The sequence below is a fragment of the Oncorhynchus mykiss genome, chromosome 15, assembly GCF_013265735.2.
Source record: "Oncorhynchus mykiss isolate Arlee chromosome 15, USDA_OmykA_1.1, whole genome shotgun sequence".
NCBI lineage: Eukaryota > Metazoa > Chordata > Actinopteri > Salmoniformes > Salmonidae > Oncorhynchus > Oncorhynchus mykiss.
This window is the reverse complement of record NC_048579.1, coordinates 67,070,677-67,085,060: the sequence shown is the minus strand read 5'-3', so window position 1 is coordinate 67,085,060 and position 14,384 is coordinate 67,070,677. Positions and strand designations below refer to the sequence as shown.

The window sequence follows — 14,384 nt, the reverse complement described above, 5'->3', positions numbered from 1 at the left end:
GTCAATTCCTCAGTTATTCTGCGCCCTGACACACAGATGAGAGTGCTCTGAAATCGAAGTAGATAACCAGAGCAAATTTACAAACGCACCCCATGAAATTACGAGTTATATGACCTTCAAAACGATTTTGTTCACAATAGGAGCTCGTTTTTGTTCGAGTTCCCAGTTGTCTGGAATGCACTGAAGTAGGAACTCGGGGAGATGTCATTAATGATTCTAGGAAAATTTCATTATTTTTTGTTATTAACTAAAAAGCTAAATATGATTTAATCTTGTTGTAACAAATACATAAGATACATTTCAATTCAAGGAACCAATTTACGCCTAGAGGTACATTGTTTTGGAACATGTTTGTTCCTGACGCGGCATCATACCTCAGTGGGAGCGACTTGGAATTATGACGTGCTCTGTGACGTTTTTTTTTTGCTACCAGGAAACGAATGTAAACATAGCAATCGGAAGAGAAACGCGAATGCATTCGCATAATTCCACAAAAAAATCTATCGATGCTGGGTGCTAAATACGATTTTGCAGCACTGGGCGAAATGGGGTTAGCTGGAATATATGATTGCCAATTCTAGAAAAGGTTTAACGCAGTAGCTAGGACTGAGGCTGGCTAATCGCTCGATAAACCGGTAAGATAGCCTGCTATATTTCATGCTAGTAGCTAGTTATATTTCCTATAGACTATATATATACCCGATGTGATAAACATATTACTGTGTTTGATAGCAGCTTAGTGAATTGTGTTCGTCTATTTGACATGTAGACACACATCCACTTCGGGGTGCAGAGAATTTGCAACAAGCTGATGACATGTCGGCAGACTGTTCTTCTGCCAACCAGGAAGAACCTAATGCTGTTGTTGGAAACATATTGGTGCAGTTCATATAGGTATTGTTCATAGATGCAAGCAAATTACCGAGAAATATGAGAACAGATATTTAAAAATAAGAAATGTCATGCTGAAGATAAACCTAGCATACTCCTCATCCACTATACACTATAAGCCAATGCAATGACATTGTATACTGCTCTTCCCAGGTCCAGGCATGTTTGCCATAAGGGCACCTGAGGAGGAGTCCTCAGAGATGGTGGAGGAGATGGACACGTCAGAGGCTGTCTGGTGCTGGTATTACCTAGCTGAATGTGGAGTGTGGCACATGTTTGAGGTACAGGACATATCACTCCACCTATGCATTCCTCATAAATCCATCCTCTTACTTGATCTATTGATCCATTCCTTCATTATTCCATCCCTCCATCCATCCACCCATCCCATCCCCTCACTCACTCTACCCATCCCAGTCTCATTTGCAATTTGTTCTGCTTGTGGCAGATTGATCCAAGTGCTGCATGCTCTGTGACCAGTGAGCAGATAGAACAGAATTACAGCAGGAATCAACACGGTGTCATGGAGTTTTACACCGCCAAGTACACCTACAGACTGGACTTCTCAGGTACCAAGAACACTACAGTACTGGCACACATCTATACAGTATCATTTACAATCATTGGATATGTTGGAGTCCGTCTCTAATTGGCTGATCTTTGTTACCTGTTTGTCTTTGTTTCACAACCAGTCATGAAGCAGATCAATGTCACAACCGGGAAACAACGGCCAATCAAACGGGCATTCCACTCTGCCACTGGCTTTAGGTGAGTCTGAGCTGTACCAATGGGGTCACCCACGGGCATGTAGCTGTATAAAAACTCAGACATGCAGGTAGCCCACAGGCCTGTAACTATATAACTAAGAAATACAGAGTTCTGAGTGCTCTCCATTGGCTCTGTGGTCAGTTTCACTTCCTGGAGCTTACTTCCCAGAGCTTACTCTTTAGTCTATTGTCGGGTTAGAAGCATCACCTGTTATATCGTTAAACCTTATGCATGTTGTCCTACATTTTGGGTGAAAATAAAGGATGTGTAACTAAGGGCATTGACATAATAACCACCCAGCAGTTGGACCCAGACCTGACCTGTACCGTTTATGTCTGAATTGTGTATATGCATCTGTCACCCTCGCCCAGGTTCATTTGTGATAATCTGGCCCTGCCGGTGCCCTGCCACTGGGAGAGAATAAATACAGACGAGCCTTATCAGGTAAGGGAAAAGGATGTGTGTGGACAATATGCTGTGTATCTACCTTTTTCAGACAGAGAGCTTTACCCGTCTTTTGCCGGTTCAGGTTACTATCTGAATGGGGCAGGGGTAGAAATACAGGTAACTCCTAACCAGCATGTTACCTGTGTAACGGATGTGAAACGCTAGCTTAGTTAGAGGTGGTACGCTCTAAATAGCGTTTCAATCGGTGATATCACTTGCTCTGAGACCTTGTAGTAGTAGTTCCCCTTGCTCTGCAAGGGCCGCGGCTTTTGTGGAGCGATGGGTAATGATGCTTCGTGGGTGTCAGTTGTTGATGTGTGCAGAGGTTCCCTGGTTCGCGCCCGGGTATGGGCGAGGGGACGGTCTAAAGGTATACTGTTACACCTGCTCAAGACCTAGCCATTACCTGCTCAAGACCTAGTCATGTTACCCGCTCAAGACCTAGTCATGTTACCTGCTCAAGACCTAGTCATGTTACCTGCTCAAGACCTAGTCATGTTACCTGCTCAAGATCTAGTCATTACCTGCTCAAGACCTAGTCATGTTATCTGCTCAAGACCTAGTCATGTTACCTGCTCAAGACCTAGTCATGTTACCTGCTCAAGATCTAGTCATTACCTGCTCAAGACCTAGTCATGTTACCTGCTCAAGACCTAGTCATTACCTGCTCAAGACCTAGTCATGTTACCTGCTCAAGACCTAGTCATGTTATCTGCTCAAGACCTAGTCATGTTATCTGCTCAAGACCTAGTGATTACCTGCTCAAGACCTAGTCATGTTACCTGCTCAAGACCTAGTCATGTTATCTGCTCAAGACCTAGTCATGTTATCTTCTCAAGACCTAGTCATGTTATCTGCTCAAGACCTAGTCATGTTATCTGCTCAAGACCTAGTGATTACCTGCTCAATACCTAGTCATGTTACCTGCTCAAGACCTAGTCATGTTACCTGCTCAAGACCTAGCCATGTTATCTGCTCAGTGGAGAGGTTTCGCCTTGCACTTCAATTATCTTAGTTGTTGTGGAAATCAGCCCGATATTGCTATTTACTTTCTGCATTGCTGACTACCTTTAAAGGCCAAGTGCAGTCGAAAACATGTTTTCCTGTATTTTGAATATATTTCAACACTATGAGGATGGAATAATACTGTAAAATTACGATAATGCCCTTTTAGTGTAAGAACTGTTTGAAAAGACCGCCTGAAATGTCTGCCTGCTTTGGTGGGAGGGAGTTTTGGCCTTCCTGGTGATGTCACCAGGTGAAAAATATGTTAATAGACCAATAAGAAAGAGAGTTCCAAATCTCTCTGCCAATAGCAGCTAGTTTTCAGTTTTCCCTCTGTACTCAGACCACTTCCAGACATTCCTAGAAGCTATTTTTGTTTATTTTTGACCATATTAATAGAAAGAAAATCCACAGTAAGGTACTCATTTGTTTCCCAGAAAAGGTGATTTGATATTGAGATAACAGCTTTATTGGACCTTTCAGTAAAGTGTTATCAATGTATCTACCTACTCCATGACTCTCTTTAGCCAGTTTGTTTCTTTCTAACTAAAACACTGTGTGTCATTGATTTGCAGTATACCCATGTCTGATTGACTATTCTCTTTCAGCTTGTAGAATTAGGAATTAGAATACCAGTAATTTAATATGATCTTTATTTCAGCTCGTCTCATTGGCCAGAGATACTTATGAATTCAAGGAAGTGGTCAGACTCTATGAAAGGACCATGTGTCACCCTATCAAATCTATTCAGAGGATACAGAACCTGGATCTGTGGGAGTTCTTTTGCAGGTAGAGGTGTGTGTGTGTGTGTGTGTGTGTGTGTGTGTGTGTGTGTGTGTGTGTGTGTGTGTGTGTGTGTGTGTGTGTGTGTGTGTGTGTGTGTGTGTGTGGTATTATAATGATGTTAGTATAGTTTAGTATCTAAATTATTTTGATGATAGCACCTAGAATCCCAGTTTGGAATGACGGTTTGAATTAGATAGGTAGACCTTTTTCGATAACATCTTAGAGATATTTTGGTTGGAAAACATGCTTAGCCTAAATGCTGAGACTGATCAATGCTTTTGTGTTTTTACTCCAATTACTAAAGGAAAAAACAACAATTGCGCAAGATAAAGCGAGTTGTGGACATTGAGGAGAAAATGTTATTTCATGGCACAGGCCACAGCAACGTGCAGGCTATATGCACATATAACTTTGACTGGCGTCTAACTGGGAGCCATGGGGACGTCTATGGCAGAGGTAGATTCCACTTGTGTTGTGTCATGAAATCGTAACTTTCTCACAATTTCACGGTTTTCCAAAAATCCCGGTTAGAGTATTCCTGGATTTCCTGCTTATTCCTGTCTATTCCTACCTGATTCCAAGAATCTTCCAACTTTGATTTCTGGAAAACCTGGGAATTTTGGCAAAGTTCCCAGAATTTTGCAACAGTAGTTTCAACTGTTTAAACATAGCATTCTAATACTGTCCTTCCCATCATTTCTCAGGGAGTTATTTCGCCCGAGACGCCAAGTATTCTAGCAAATTCTGCCTTACGACGGGGAAACACAACTTTGCCTTGCAGAAGCACGGACTAGCCCCGCCGATATTTTCAAGCGAGCCTCCATATAAGACCATGTTCCTGGCCAGAGTGCTGGTCGGCGAGTCCACGTTAGGCAATCCGCTGTTCTGCCGACCGCCATCCAAGGACATGAGCTACAGCAACTTCTTTGACAGCTGTGTGGATGACCTCGCCAACCCAAAGATCTACGTCATCTTCGATTGCAACCAGATTTACCCAGAGTATCTGATTGAGTTCTACTGACGCCTATGGGGTGATCAGGGACGTTATCACACAATGTACAGGGGGTGGATTGTTTTTTACCAGGACGGGATTGGGATTCAGAAACATCAGGGGAGAGGTCGAGAGAGGAGGGACTTAATGGACGGCCATGATGACTTCCCGCTGTTTGATTCCAGGCCCGACTGGGACTTGGATCATAAGATGTGCCTTAATGGATTACTATGGCAGAACAAGGAAGACCATACAAGAAGACTATGTTTCTATAAAAGCTGTAGAGTTCGTAAAGAGTGGTTTGTCTATTTACTGTGTTTAGAGACTTGTGGGTTGGAGAGGGCGAGAGGTGGCGTATTTGAAAAACAGAAAAGTAACTGCACACTGTTTGAGTGTTCCCGAAATGGATTAGCAATGTTTCAAGGCAGGATCACCTTGTGTTGTCGAAACGTTGCGAATACGTTTCGGGAGCGTTCTAACAGTGGGCAGGTATTATTTTTTTATTTTCCTTTGACTGTTTGGGTCCAACATGACCATAGTCAAACAAAGCTAAAAAGTGCAACACACTTCTAATGAGGATGTAGACTGAATAACTACTTTGGTGACCAGGATGCAATAACTCACTATTACAAGTGAAGTCGCCAACATAAAGTAAACACATGTTTGACTTGCCCTACTCCTGTATACAAGGACCTGATTTCATAGATAGACATTGAATAAGTAGGTGTATCTAAATGTTTGTATAAGGGATATATTCATTGTAACTGTACAGTAATCTGCTCTTGTAATATTTTCTACATTGTAGAATAATAGTGAAGACATCAAAACTATGAAATAACACATATGGAATCACGTAGTAACCAAATAAGTTTTAAACAAATCAAAATATATTTTAGATTCTTCTAAGTAGCCACCCTTTGCCTTGATGACAGCTTTGCACACTTTTGGCATTCTCTCAACCAGCTTCATGAGGAATCCTTTTCCAACCGTCTTGAAGGAGTTCCCACATATGCTGAGCACTTGTTGGCTGATTTTCCTTTACTCTGCGGTCCAACTCATCCTAAACCATCTCCATTGGGTTGAGGTCGGGTGATTGTGGAGGCCAGGTTATCTGCTGCAGCACTCTATCACTCTCCTTCTTGGTCAAATAGCCCTTATACAGTCATTGTCCTGTTAAAAAACAAATGATCGTCCCACTAAGCGCAAACCAGATGGGATGGCGTATCGCTGCAGAATGCTGTGGTAGCCATGCTGGTTAAGTGTGCCTTGAATTCTAAATAAATCACAGATAGTGTCAACAGGAATGCACCCCCACACCATCACACCTCCTCCTCCATGCTTCACGGTGGGAACCACACATGCGGAGGTCATCCGTTCACCTACTCTGTCTCACAAAGACACAGCGGTTGTAACCAAAAATCTAAAACTCATCAGACCAAAGGACAGATTTCCACCGATCTAATGGATACCGGTGGAATTGCTTGTGGTTTTTGCCCCAATCAAGCCTCTTCTTCTTATTGGTGTCCTTTAGTAGTGTTTTTTTGTGCAGAAATTCAACCATGAAGGTCTGAGTCTCTGAAAAGTTGATGTTGAGATGTGTCTGTTACTTAAACTCTGAGGCATTTATTTGGGCTGCAATTTCTGAGGCTGGTAACTCTAATGAACTTATCCTCTGCAGCATAGGTAACTCTGGGTCTTCCATTCCTGTGGCGGTCCTCATGAAAGCCAGTTTCTTCATAGCGCTTGATGGTTTTGCGACTGCACTCGAAGAAACTTTAAAAGTTCTTCATGTCTTAAAGTAATGATGGACTATCGTTTTTCTTTGCTTATTTGAGCTGTTTATGCCATAATATGGACTTGTCACAACACAACTGATTGTCTCAAACGAGTTAAGAAGGAATGAAATACCACAAATTAACTTTTAACAAGGCACACCTGTTCATTGAAATGCATTCCAGGTGACAACCTCATGAAACTGGTTGAGATTGCCAAGAGTGTGCAAAGCTGTCATCAAGGCAAAGGGTGGCTACTTTGAACAATCTCAATTATAAAATATATTTGATTTGTTTAACACTTATTTGGTTACTGCATCATTCCATATGTGTTATTTCATAGTTTTGAGGTCTTCACTATTATTCTACAATGTAGAAAATAGTAAAAATAAAGAAAAACCCTTGAATGAGTAGGTGTGTCCAAACTTTTGACTGGTACTGTATATATAACAAATATAGTTACCAAAGAAATTGGAATTCTAGGAAAACTAGATAGATTTCACATAGAGTTGCTCCAATTCTAACTGAACAGACAATGCAAACACTGCAGTTGTACTATCACATCATATCATGCATGAGGCTTATAGTCAGCTCGTCTCTGTGTACTGTACTGTTGCAGATGCATTTTCTAAATGAAAGCTAGGATATAGGCCTAGCTAGTGTTGCTAAGCTAAGAAACTGGATGAATCTCTTTGGGGACCGTTTGTGCAAGTGATTGATTGCCTGAGTTAACTGAGGCCAAGACCTTCGGCCAAGATGGCTTTTAAAGGCCAATATGTCTTAAAATCTACTGCTTTCTCCTTCACCGCTATTGGTACCACGATCTGACAATGCAGTAGGCTACCTGTATATGTGTACTGTATGTAGTTGATATATGCATGATAAGCACTCTCTTACCCCTTAAACAATCTACCTCCCTCATTCTGCACATTGTACATTGTTCAAGAAGGAAATACCCCCATGAAGATCTTCTTGAGCTGAATTAAAATGGTCTTTCCTCTTAATGAGAGGGTGTCAAACTATGTCATAATGACAGTATTTTCGTGTTCATTTAAAGTCATGAAATGTTGGTCAGTACTTCATGTCCTCTGCTTTGATGTATAAACTTGATATGGGCTTGATTTAGGCCTACTGTTGTAATACACTAAATAAACGAAAATGTTATATGTGTATGTTTACCGGAGCGAGTCATGTTGAATGAAAGGTGGACATTATTTTATCTATCTATTTCCTGCAAATACTACCAAGGATCATTGAAGGTTAAGCGATAGGGAAACAATGGAGGGGAATTAAATGCTGAGTGCATCTAATTGGCCACATGGCGGCAGTACAACACAAGATTACACCATACATTTCTGTTCAATCGTATTTGAACAATTGTCTTTTCTTAGTGAGGATTGTACACCTTGTCAGGAGATTTCAAGAATACAATCCATTTGGATAAGAAGGAAATGCACACATTTAAAAAAAAATGGTAACTAGCAGAATGAGTGAGTTCCTCCAGTCTTGACTGGAACATCATGGACCAGTGACAACAAGATGAAGAAAGGACCTACGTTTTGTGTGGCATACAGTTGAAGTCGGAAGTTTACATACACTTAGGTTGGAGTCATTAAAACTTGTTTATCAACCACACCACACATTTCTTGTTAACAAACTATAGTTTTGGCAAGTCAGTTAGGACATGAGTTTGTGCATGACACAAGTAATTTTCCAACAATTGTTTACAGACAGATTATTTCACGTATCACAATTCCAGTGGGTCAGAAGTTTACATACACTAAGTTGACAGTGACTTTAAACAGCTTGGAACATTCCAGAAAATTATGTCATGGCTTTAGAAGCTTCTGATAGGGTAATTGACATAATTTGAGGATGTGGATGTATTTCAAGTCCTACCTTCAAACTCACTGCCTCTTTGCTTGACATCATGGGAAAATCAAAAGAAATCAACCAAGACCTCAGAAAAACAATTGTAGACCTCCACAAGCCTGGTTCATCCTTGGGAGTAAATTCCAAATGCCTGAAGGTACCACGGTCATCTGTACAAACAATAGTACGCCAGTATAAACACCATGGGCCCACGCAGCCGTCATATATTGAAGCAACATCTCAAGATATCAGTCAGGAAGTTAAAGCTTGGTCGCAAATGGGTCTTCCAAATGGACATTGACCCCAAGCATACTTCCAAAGTTGTGTCAAAATGGCTTAAGGACAACAAAGTCAAGTATTGGAGTAGCCATTAAAAAGCCCTGACCTCAATCCTATAGAAAATGTGTGGGCAGAACTGAAAACGTTTGTGCAAGCAAGGAGGCCTACAAACCTGACTCCGTTACACCAGCTCTGTCAGGAGGAATGGGCCAAAATTCACCCAGTTTATTGTGGGAAGCTTGTGGAAGGCTACCCAAAACGTTTGACCCAAGTTAAACAATTTAAAGGCAATGCTACCAAATACTAATTGAGTGTATGCAAACTTCTGACCCACTGGGAATGTGATGAAAGAAATAAAAGCTGAAATAAATCATTCTATTATTCTGACATTTCACATTCTTAAAATAAAAGTGGTGATCCTAACTGACCTAAAACAGGGATTTTTAAATGTCAGGAATTGCGAAACTAAGTTTAAATGTATTTGGCTAAGGTGTATGTAAACCTTCGACTTCAACTGTGTATGCAAAACAAGTCTGACGTCAACTATAGGTGACTCAGACGTTCCATCCAAAAAGCTGATTTATTTGAATCCACAGGTGAGCGTCATACACCAGACTTTCAGACAAGGACGTCCTCCTTTAAGAGGGTGTGGTTTGACTGGTGTTTTTACTACAGCATGTTCAAGCAGTGCTGAACCAGGTCAGGAGTGGCAGGCGAATCTTGGATAGCTACAGTACCATTCACCTTTACTACAAAACAAAACCTCAGGAGAAGGTAAAGTAACATTTTCCCTAGTATTTTATCAAGCCAAATTGAAGTGGTGTTTCAGTAAATAAGATGTGTGGGTTTGCTGTCCTGATGTAGATGTGGGCTCAATCAGAAAGCAGTTCGGAAGTTGAGGACATGGACATCTCAGACATGCCTGTTACGACAGATTACAAAACAAATCCATGGCATTGGTTCTACCTGGACACGAGGGGAACGTGGCACATGTTTGAGGTAGCTGTCTCTTTTGTCAGTCTAGAGTTCATCTCCCACTACGACTTTGACTTGACGTCTGTGCCCAGTGGTCCATCTCTTACATGTTTGAGACTTTGCTTTGTCTTATAAATTGTCTTTTTCTGTCAGAATGATCAAATGGAAAGAAACTCTCTGACCAGTCAGGACATTGAAAGGTATTACACAAGAAATCCAAAAGGAGTGTTACAGATATCCACATCCAGAGGCATCAACAAGCTGGATTTCGCTGGTATTTACTTGATTCCTTCTATCAACCCGCATCCACAATAATATCATACAGTATTTATTTTCACATCAAAAGTTTTATGTTGTGAACTGATAGCACTGACTATTTATGTTGTGAACTGATAGCACTGACTATTTGATTTCCAGAGATGGTTCTGACTGACATCAAAACAAGGAAGCAGACGCCAATCAAACGATCCAACAACACTCACAACACTGGGAATAGTGGAAGGTGAGACTTTAGATTTGTCACTTGTGATCACTGGGGTTCAATACGTTATGGAATTGATCCAGATCAAACATGTCTCTGAAATGTATTGCTCCACCTTTAGGCAACACATACTCTGACTTACTGAGAAATGAAAGTGAAACCAACTCACTGGTGGCTTGGTTTCTTTTAACATAACGTTGTGTATTCTGTTTCTCGTTTAGATGCTCTTGTGTTAGTCCAGTGCCCACACACTGGGAAGCGGTGGACCCCAAATACCCCTATCAGGTGCAGATAAAAAATAAAGTTAGAAAACGAAAACAAATGTACCACATCTCAGTTTTTGTCATCTCTTTTTTATTTATTTGGGAACACAAAGGAATATATGTCCAGTGCAAAATCAGATCATCTAAAGGGCAAGTTGTTGCTAACTCAATCACATCAGACGTTACAAGTAGTATCTAGTATATATTCAAACCGTAGTCCATTATTCTGCAATAATATAACATGCTTGTTTACTTATCATTTATCCTGATTTTGTTTGTAATCTGAGTATGATTTCATTTCCATCATTAACCCATAGGTGTTCTGTCTGAAGAGAGACACAGCTGAATATGATTATGTGTCAGGCTGCTTAAAGGATGGGGAACTAGACAGACGCATCAAATCCATCTGTAGAATACAGAACCTGGACCTCTGGGAGTTTTACTGTAGGTAAGAGGAATTCTAATTTACATCATCATCAGCATCATAATATTATTATAATTTCTCCAGAAATAGATGGATGTAGTACAGTATACATTTCCTATGTAATTTGGTGGTATTCTATCACTATTGATATTATATTCACCATTGTAAAAACTATCGGTCACTAAATCCGGAGAAATGACGGACCATGTAAAAAACTGTTGGTCACTAAATCCGTCTAGAAGGACCACGTGAAAACGGTTGGCTGGTATGCCCTCACCCGTCTGAGCGGTCGGCTGTGAATGCCCTCACCCGTCTGAGCGGTCGGCTGTGAATGCCCTCACCTGTCTGAGCGGTCGGCTGTGAATGCCCTCACCCGTCTGAGCGGTCGGCTGTGAATGCCCTCACCCGTCTGAGCGGTCGGCTGTGAATGCCCTCACCTGTCTGAGCGGTCGGCTGTGAATGCCCTCACCCGTCTGAGCGGTCGGCTGTGAATGCCCTCACTGGTCTGAGCGGTCGGCTGTGAATGCCCTCACCAGTCTGAGCGGTTGGCTGTGAATGCCCTCATCTGTCTGAGTGGTCGGCTGTGAATGCCCTCACCCGTCTGAGCGGTCGGCTGTGAATGCCCTCACCTGTCTGAGCGGTCGGCTGTGAATGCCCTCACCCGTCTGAGCGGTCGGCTGTGAATGCCCTCACCTGTCTGAGCGGTCGGCTGTGAATGCCCTCACCTGTCTGAGCGGTTGGCTGTGAATGCCCTCACCTGTCTGAGCGGTCGGCTGTGAATGCCCTCACCTGTCTGAGCGGTCGGCTGTGAATGCCCTCACCCGCGATATACTTCTAACTGATTGGTTTGGTTCTGTCCTCTATAGTGCTGTCCGGTTAGAACATGATGTTGAAGCCACTATGGAAAATGCTGTGGTAGCAAAAGACTGTTTACCAAAACAACAATTAAACCACTTCTGCAAAAGTACTTGTGCAACCAATGCAATAACACTTTTGTCTGTACGGAATAATACTACATATGATAAACAATAGGCAAAGCAGTATTGGCAACTTGAACATTACAGAATAGTAACAGCCACACAGTAGAACATATGTCTGAAAGCTATCAAAGTAACAGTAAGTAATTAATGGTAATTAACCATTATTTTTGGGGCTCCCGAGTGGCACAGCGGTCTAAGGCACTGCATCTCAGTGCTAGAGGCGTCACTACAGACCTTGGTTTGATTCCTAGCTGTATCACAATTGGCCGGGATTGGGAGTTCCATAGGGCGACCCGAGTTAGTGTTTGGCCGGGGTAGGCTGTCAATGTAAATAAGAATTTGTTCTTAACTGACTTGCCTAGTTAAAAGGTTAAATAAAAACATTTAAATTACACAGCATGTAAAACCCCCTGCATTTCGATACACACACAGCATTCAGGCATTCCTGTTACTGTGGACAACTAAAAGTTGTCAGAAACATGCGTCTTCTCCCTTCGGACTACGATAATACTCTGACCTGAGTGGGCGGGTGCAGTGTCCAGATGCTCATTTCCAAGCGCTCATATTGGTTGAAAATGTCAGTTCTATGATGGGTGAGGGATAATTTAGGTAGGCTGAGCAGCCAAACTAATGGGCCTGAAGGGAAACTGAAGGGACTGTGAGGGGAGTTATGTGGAGAGGAGAGGAGCAGGGAGGCCTTTTTTACAACCATGGTGATTGTCTTTTTAAAGGAAAAAGATTCAGTTGGGAAGGATTCAAGGTGTTACAGAGGTCAAGGAGGAGAAGCTGTTTCATGGAACAAAAGTCAGCAACGTACACTCTATTTGTACATACAATTTTGACAACAGGTTAGCTGGTATCAACGGCCATATTCTTGGAAAAGGTAAGTGATGATGAAACAGGCTATACATTAATATAGTATGTATGACAGCAGGTATAATCTCTCTGGTACAGTAACCCCATTATTACCCCTCTTCTTCCTTTTATGTAGGTACCTACTTTGCAAAATTTGCCTCATATGCAGATACGTACAGTCCATGGAACACTGATCCAGTACCTCTGTTTGGTGAGGCACCACAAGGCTTCAGTAGCCAAAAGACCAAAACAATGTTTCTGTGCAAGGTGATAGTTGGGAAAACTACACTGGGAAAGACAGATTACCTCAAGCCTGATGACAAAAGTGCTATCAACTTCCATGACAGTTGTGTGGACAATGTCATATATCCCAGAATTTTTGTCATATTTGATCCCAATCAGATATATCCAGAGTACTTAATTCAGTACTATTGAAATAAAGATGGAGACCGAGTGACCTACACTGAGTTGCCATGTGCAATATGAACTGTCAGCCTGTCATTGGAATACTGTTATTTTAAACAGTGGTCCATTCTCAATGGAAATCATTTCTATTACGATGGATTGTGTAACAGGCTATTGCGGTGGTGTCGGAATAGGGCGGCGCTCAGGGGCTGTGGGTGTTTGAGTGAGAAAGACCAGGAGGAGAACCAACGAGTCAACACAGCCCCCTTCATTATCAACGCATTGTGCCGACAACATGAAAGAGCCATTCCAGACTCTGAAGCAGGAGGATTTTGAAAGTTAGGTGTTAGCCAGACTAGTTAGCCTACAGTAGGAAAGGTTGTGGCCTAGTAAAAAAATTATTTTCAGAGCACTGGCAGTAGAGGTCGCTGTTGACCTTGATGCGCACCTGTAGGCCCCTTTCCATGTTTGAAGATGAGATGCTAAAATGCTCGATTTCTGTCAACCCAGGGCAGTCACTCCGCTGTACTGGAATGGAATTAAAACTTCAAAATCCATTGAATTTTTTGTTTTGTTTTTATTTTGCATATTTTGCTCTGAATTGGTCCATGAAATCACTTCAGCGTTTTGTAAATGATAAGTTTTCACTGTGACTAAACCACAACATTTATTTGAGTTCAAACCATTTCCTTGTCAGGCCAAATGTTCACTTAAACAGTATGCACACCATTTAAACCAAATCAAGCCTTGCATTTCATCACAACAAGCTACATATAAACAAATATCACACAAAAATGAATTTAGTAAATGTTAGGATACCTCTGTCCTAAACTGTTTAGGTTCTCATTGGAACAAGCATGGAAGTATAGAAACATCTGAAATACAACCTCTTCTGAAAGGGTTTGAGTTTGCAGTTCCTAAAACAATCGGGGCAGGTTTCCCAGACCCAGATAAACCTTGTCCTGGACTAAAAACCTCAATAAATGGAGAGTTTCCATTGAAGATGCTTTTCAGTCCAGGACTGAGGGTTTCCCGGACACAGAGTAAACCTAATCTGAGGAGTCTTATTATCAGTGTCGATGCAACATGGCATTCAACATGAAATTCACCTTGAACAGGATCCTCATTTCTACATTACCAGACCGTTTTTGCTGCTGTGTTTGAAGTGCTGTTGTTGGACTGGAAATGGC

The 14,384-nt window shown here is 41.7% G+C and overlaps 2 protein-coding genes across 5 annotated transcripts; both read left to right on the top strand.

Moving 5' to 3' along the window:
* The first annotated feature begins 365 nt into the window (after nucleotides 1-365).
* LOC110511902 (protein mono-ADP-ribosyltransferase PARP11) lies at nucleotides 366-5,755 on the top strand. Of its 2 annotated transcripts, XM_036945032.1 has the most exons (9): nucleotides 367-635; nucleotides 770-894; nucleotides 1,045-1,172; nucleotides 1,340-1,460; nucleotides 1,584-1,659; nucleotides 2,031-2,103; nucleotides 3,773-3,900; nucleotides 4,202-4,353; nucleotides 4,602-5,755. In XM_036945032.1, the coding sequence occupies exons 3-9, from the start codon at nucleotides 1,053-1,055 to the stop codon at nucleotides 4,916-4,918; spliced, it is 987 nt and encodes a 328-aa protein (XP_036800927.1). In that variant the 5' UTR covers nucleotides 367-635; nucleotides 770-894; nucleotides 1,045-1,052; the 3' UTR covers nucleotides 4,919-5,755. The 2 variants fall into 2 exon arrangements, with proteins under 2 accessions (XP_036800928.1, XP_036800927.1); XM_036945033.1 differs by lacking the exon at nucleotides 770-894 and having other exon boundaries at nucleotides 366-635.
* A 3,671-nt stretch (nucleotides 5,756-9,426) lies between these two features.
* LOC118938832 (protein mono-ADP-ribosyltransferase PARP11-like) lies at nucleotides 9,427-13,747 on the top strand. Of its 3 annotated transcripts, XM_036945029.1 has the most exons (8): nucleotides 9,428-9,585; nucleotides 9,676-9,810; nucleotides 9,940-10,060; nucleotides 10,204-10,288; nucleotides 10,489-10,552; nucleotides 10,848-10,978; nucleotides 12,666-12,817; nucleotides 12,926-13,747. In XM_036945029.1, exons 2-8 carry the CDS (start codon nucleotides 9,676-9,678, stop codon nucleotides 13,222-13,224), a joined length of 987 nt encoding a protein of 328 aa, XP_036800924.1. In that variant the 5' UTR covers nucleotides 9,428-9,585; the 3' UTR covers nucleotides 13,225-13,747. The 3 variants fall into 3 exon arrangements, with proteins under 3 accessions (XP_036800925.1, XP_036800926.1, XP_036800924.1); XM_036945030.1 differs by lacking the exon at nucleotides 12,666-12,817 and having other exon boundaries at nucleotides 9,427-9,585; nucleotides 12,926-13,053; XM_036945031.1 differs by lacking the exon at nucleotides 12,926-13,747 and having other exon boundaries at nucleotides 9,427-9,585; nucleotides 10,848-10,974; nucleotides 12,666-12,897.
* Nucleotides 13,748-14,384: the final 637 nt, after the last annotated feature.

Excerpts from the sequence above, each read along its gene's own strand:
- LOC110511902 (XM_036945033.1), top strand. The coding sequence starts at position 1,053 with ATGTTTGCCATAAGGGCACCTGAGGAGGAGTCCTCAGAGATGGTGGAG. Across the intron at positions 1,660-2,030 it reads CACTCTGCCACTGGCTTTAG|GTTCATTTGTGATAATCTGG; the intron begins GTGAGTCTGAGC and ends ACCCTCGCCCAG. Across the intron at positions 2,104-3,772 it reads ATACAGACGAGCCTTATCAG|CTCGTCTCATTGGCCAGAGA; the intron begins GTAAGGGAAAAG and ends TCTTTATTTCAG.
- LOC118938832 (XM_036945029.1), top strand. The coding sequence starts at position 9,676 with ATGTGGGCTCAATCAGAAAGCAGTTCGGAAGTTGAGGACATGGACATC. Across the intron at positions 10,289-10,488 it reads AACACTGGGAATAGTGGAAG|ATGCTCTTGTGTTAGTCCAG; the intron begins GTGAGACTTTAG and ends TTTCTCGTTTAG. Across the intron at positions 10,553-10,847 it reads ACCCCAAATACCCCTATCAG|GTGTTCTGTCTGAAGAGAGA; the intron begins GTGCAGATAAAA and ends ATTAACCCATAG.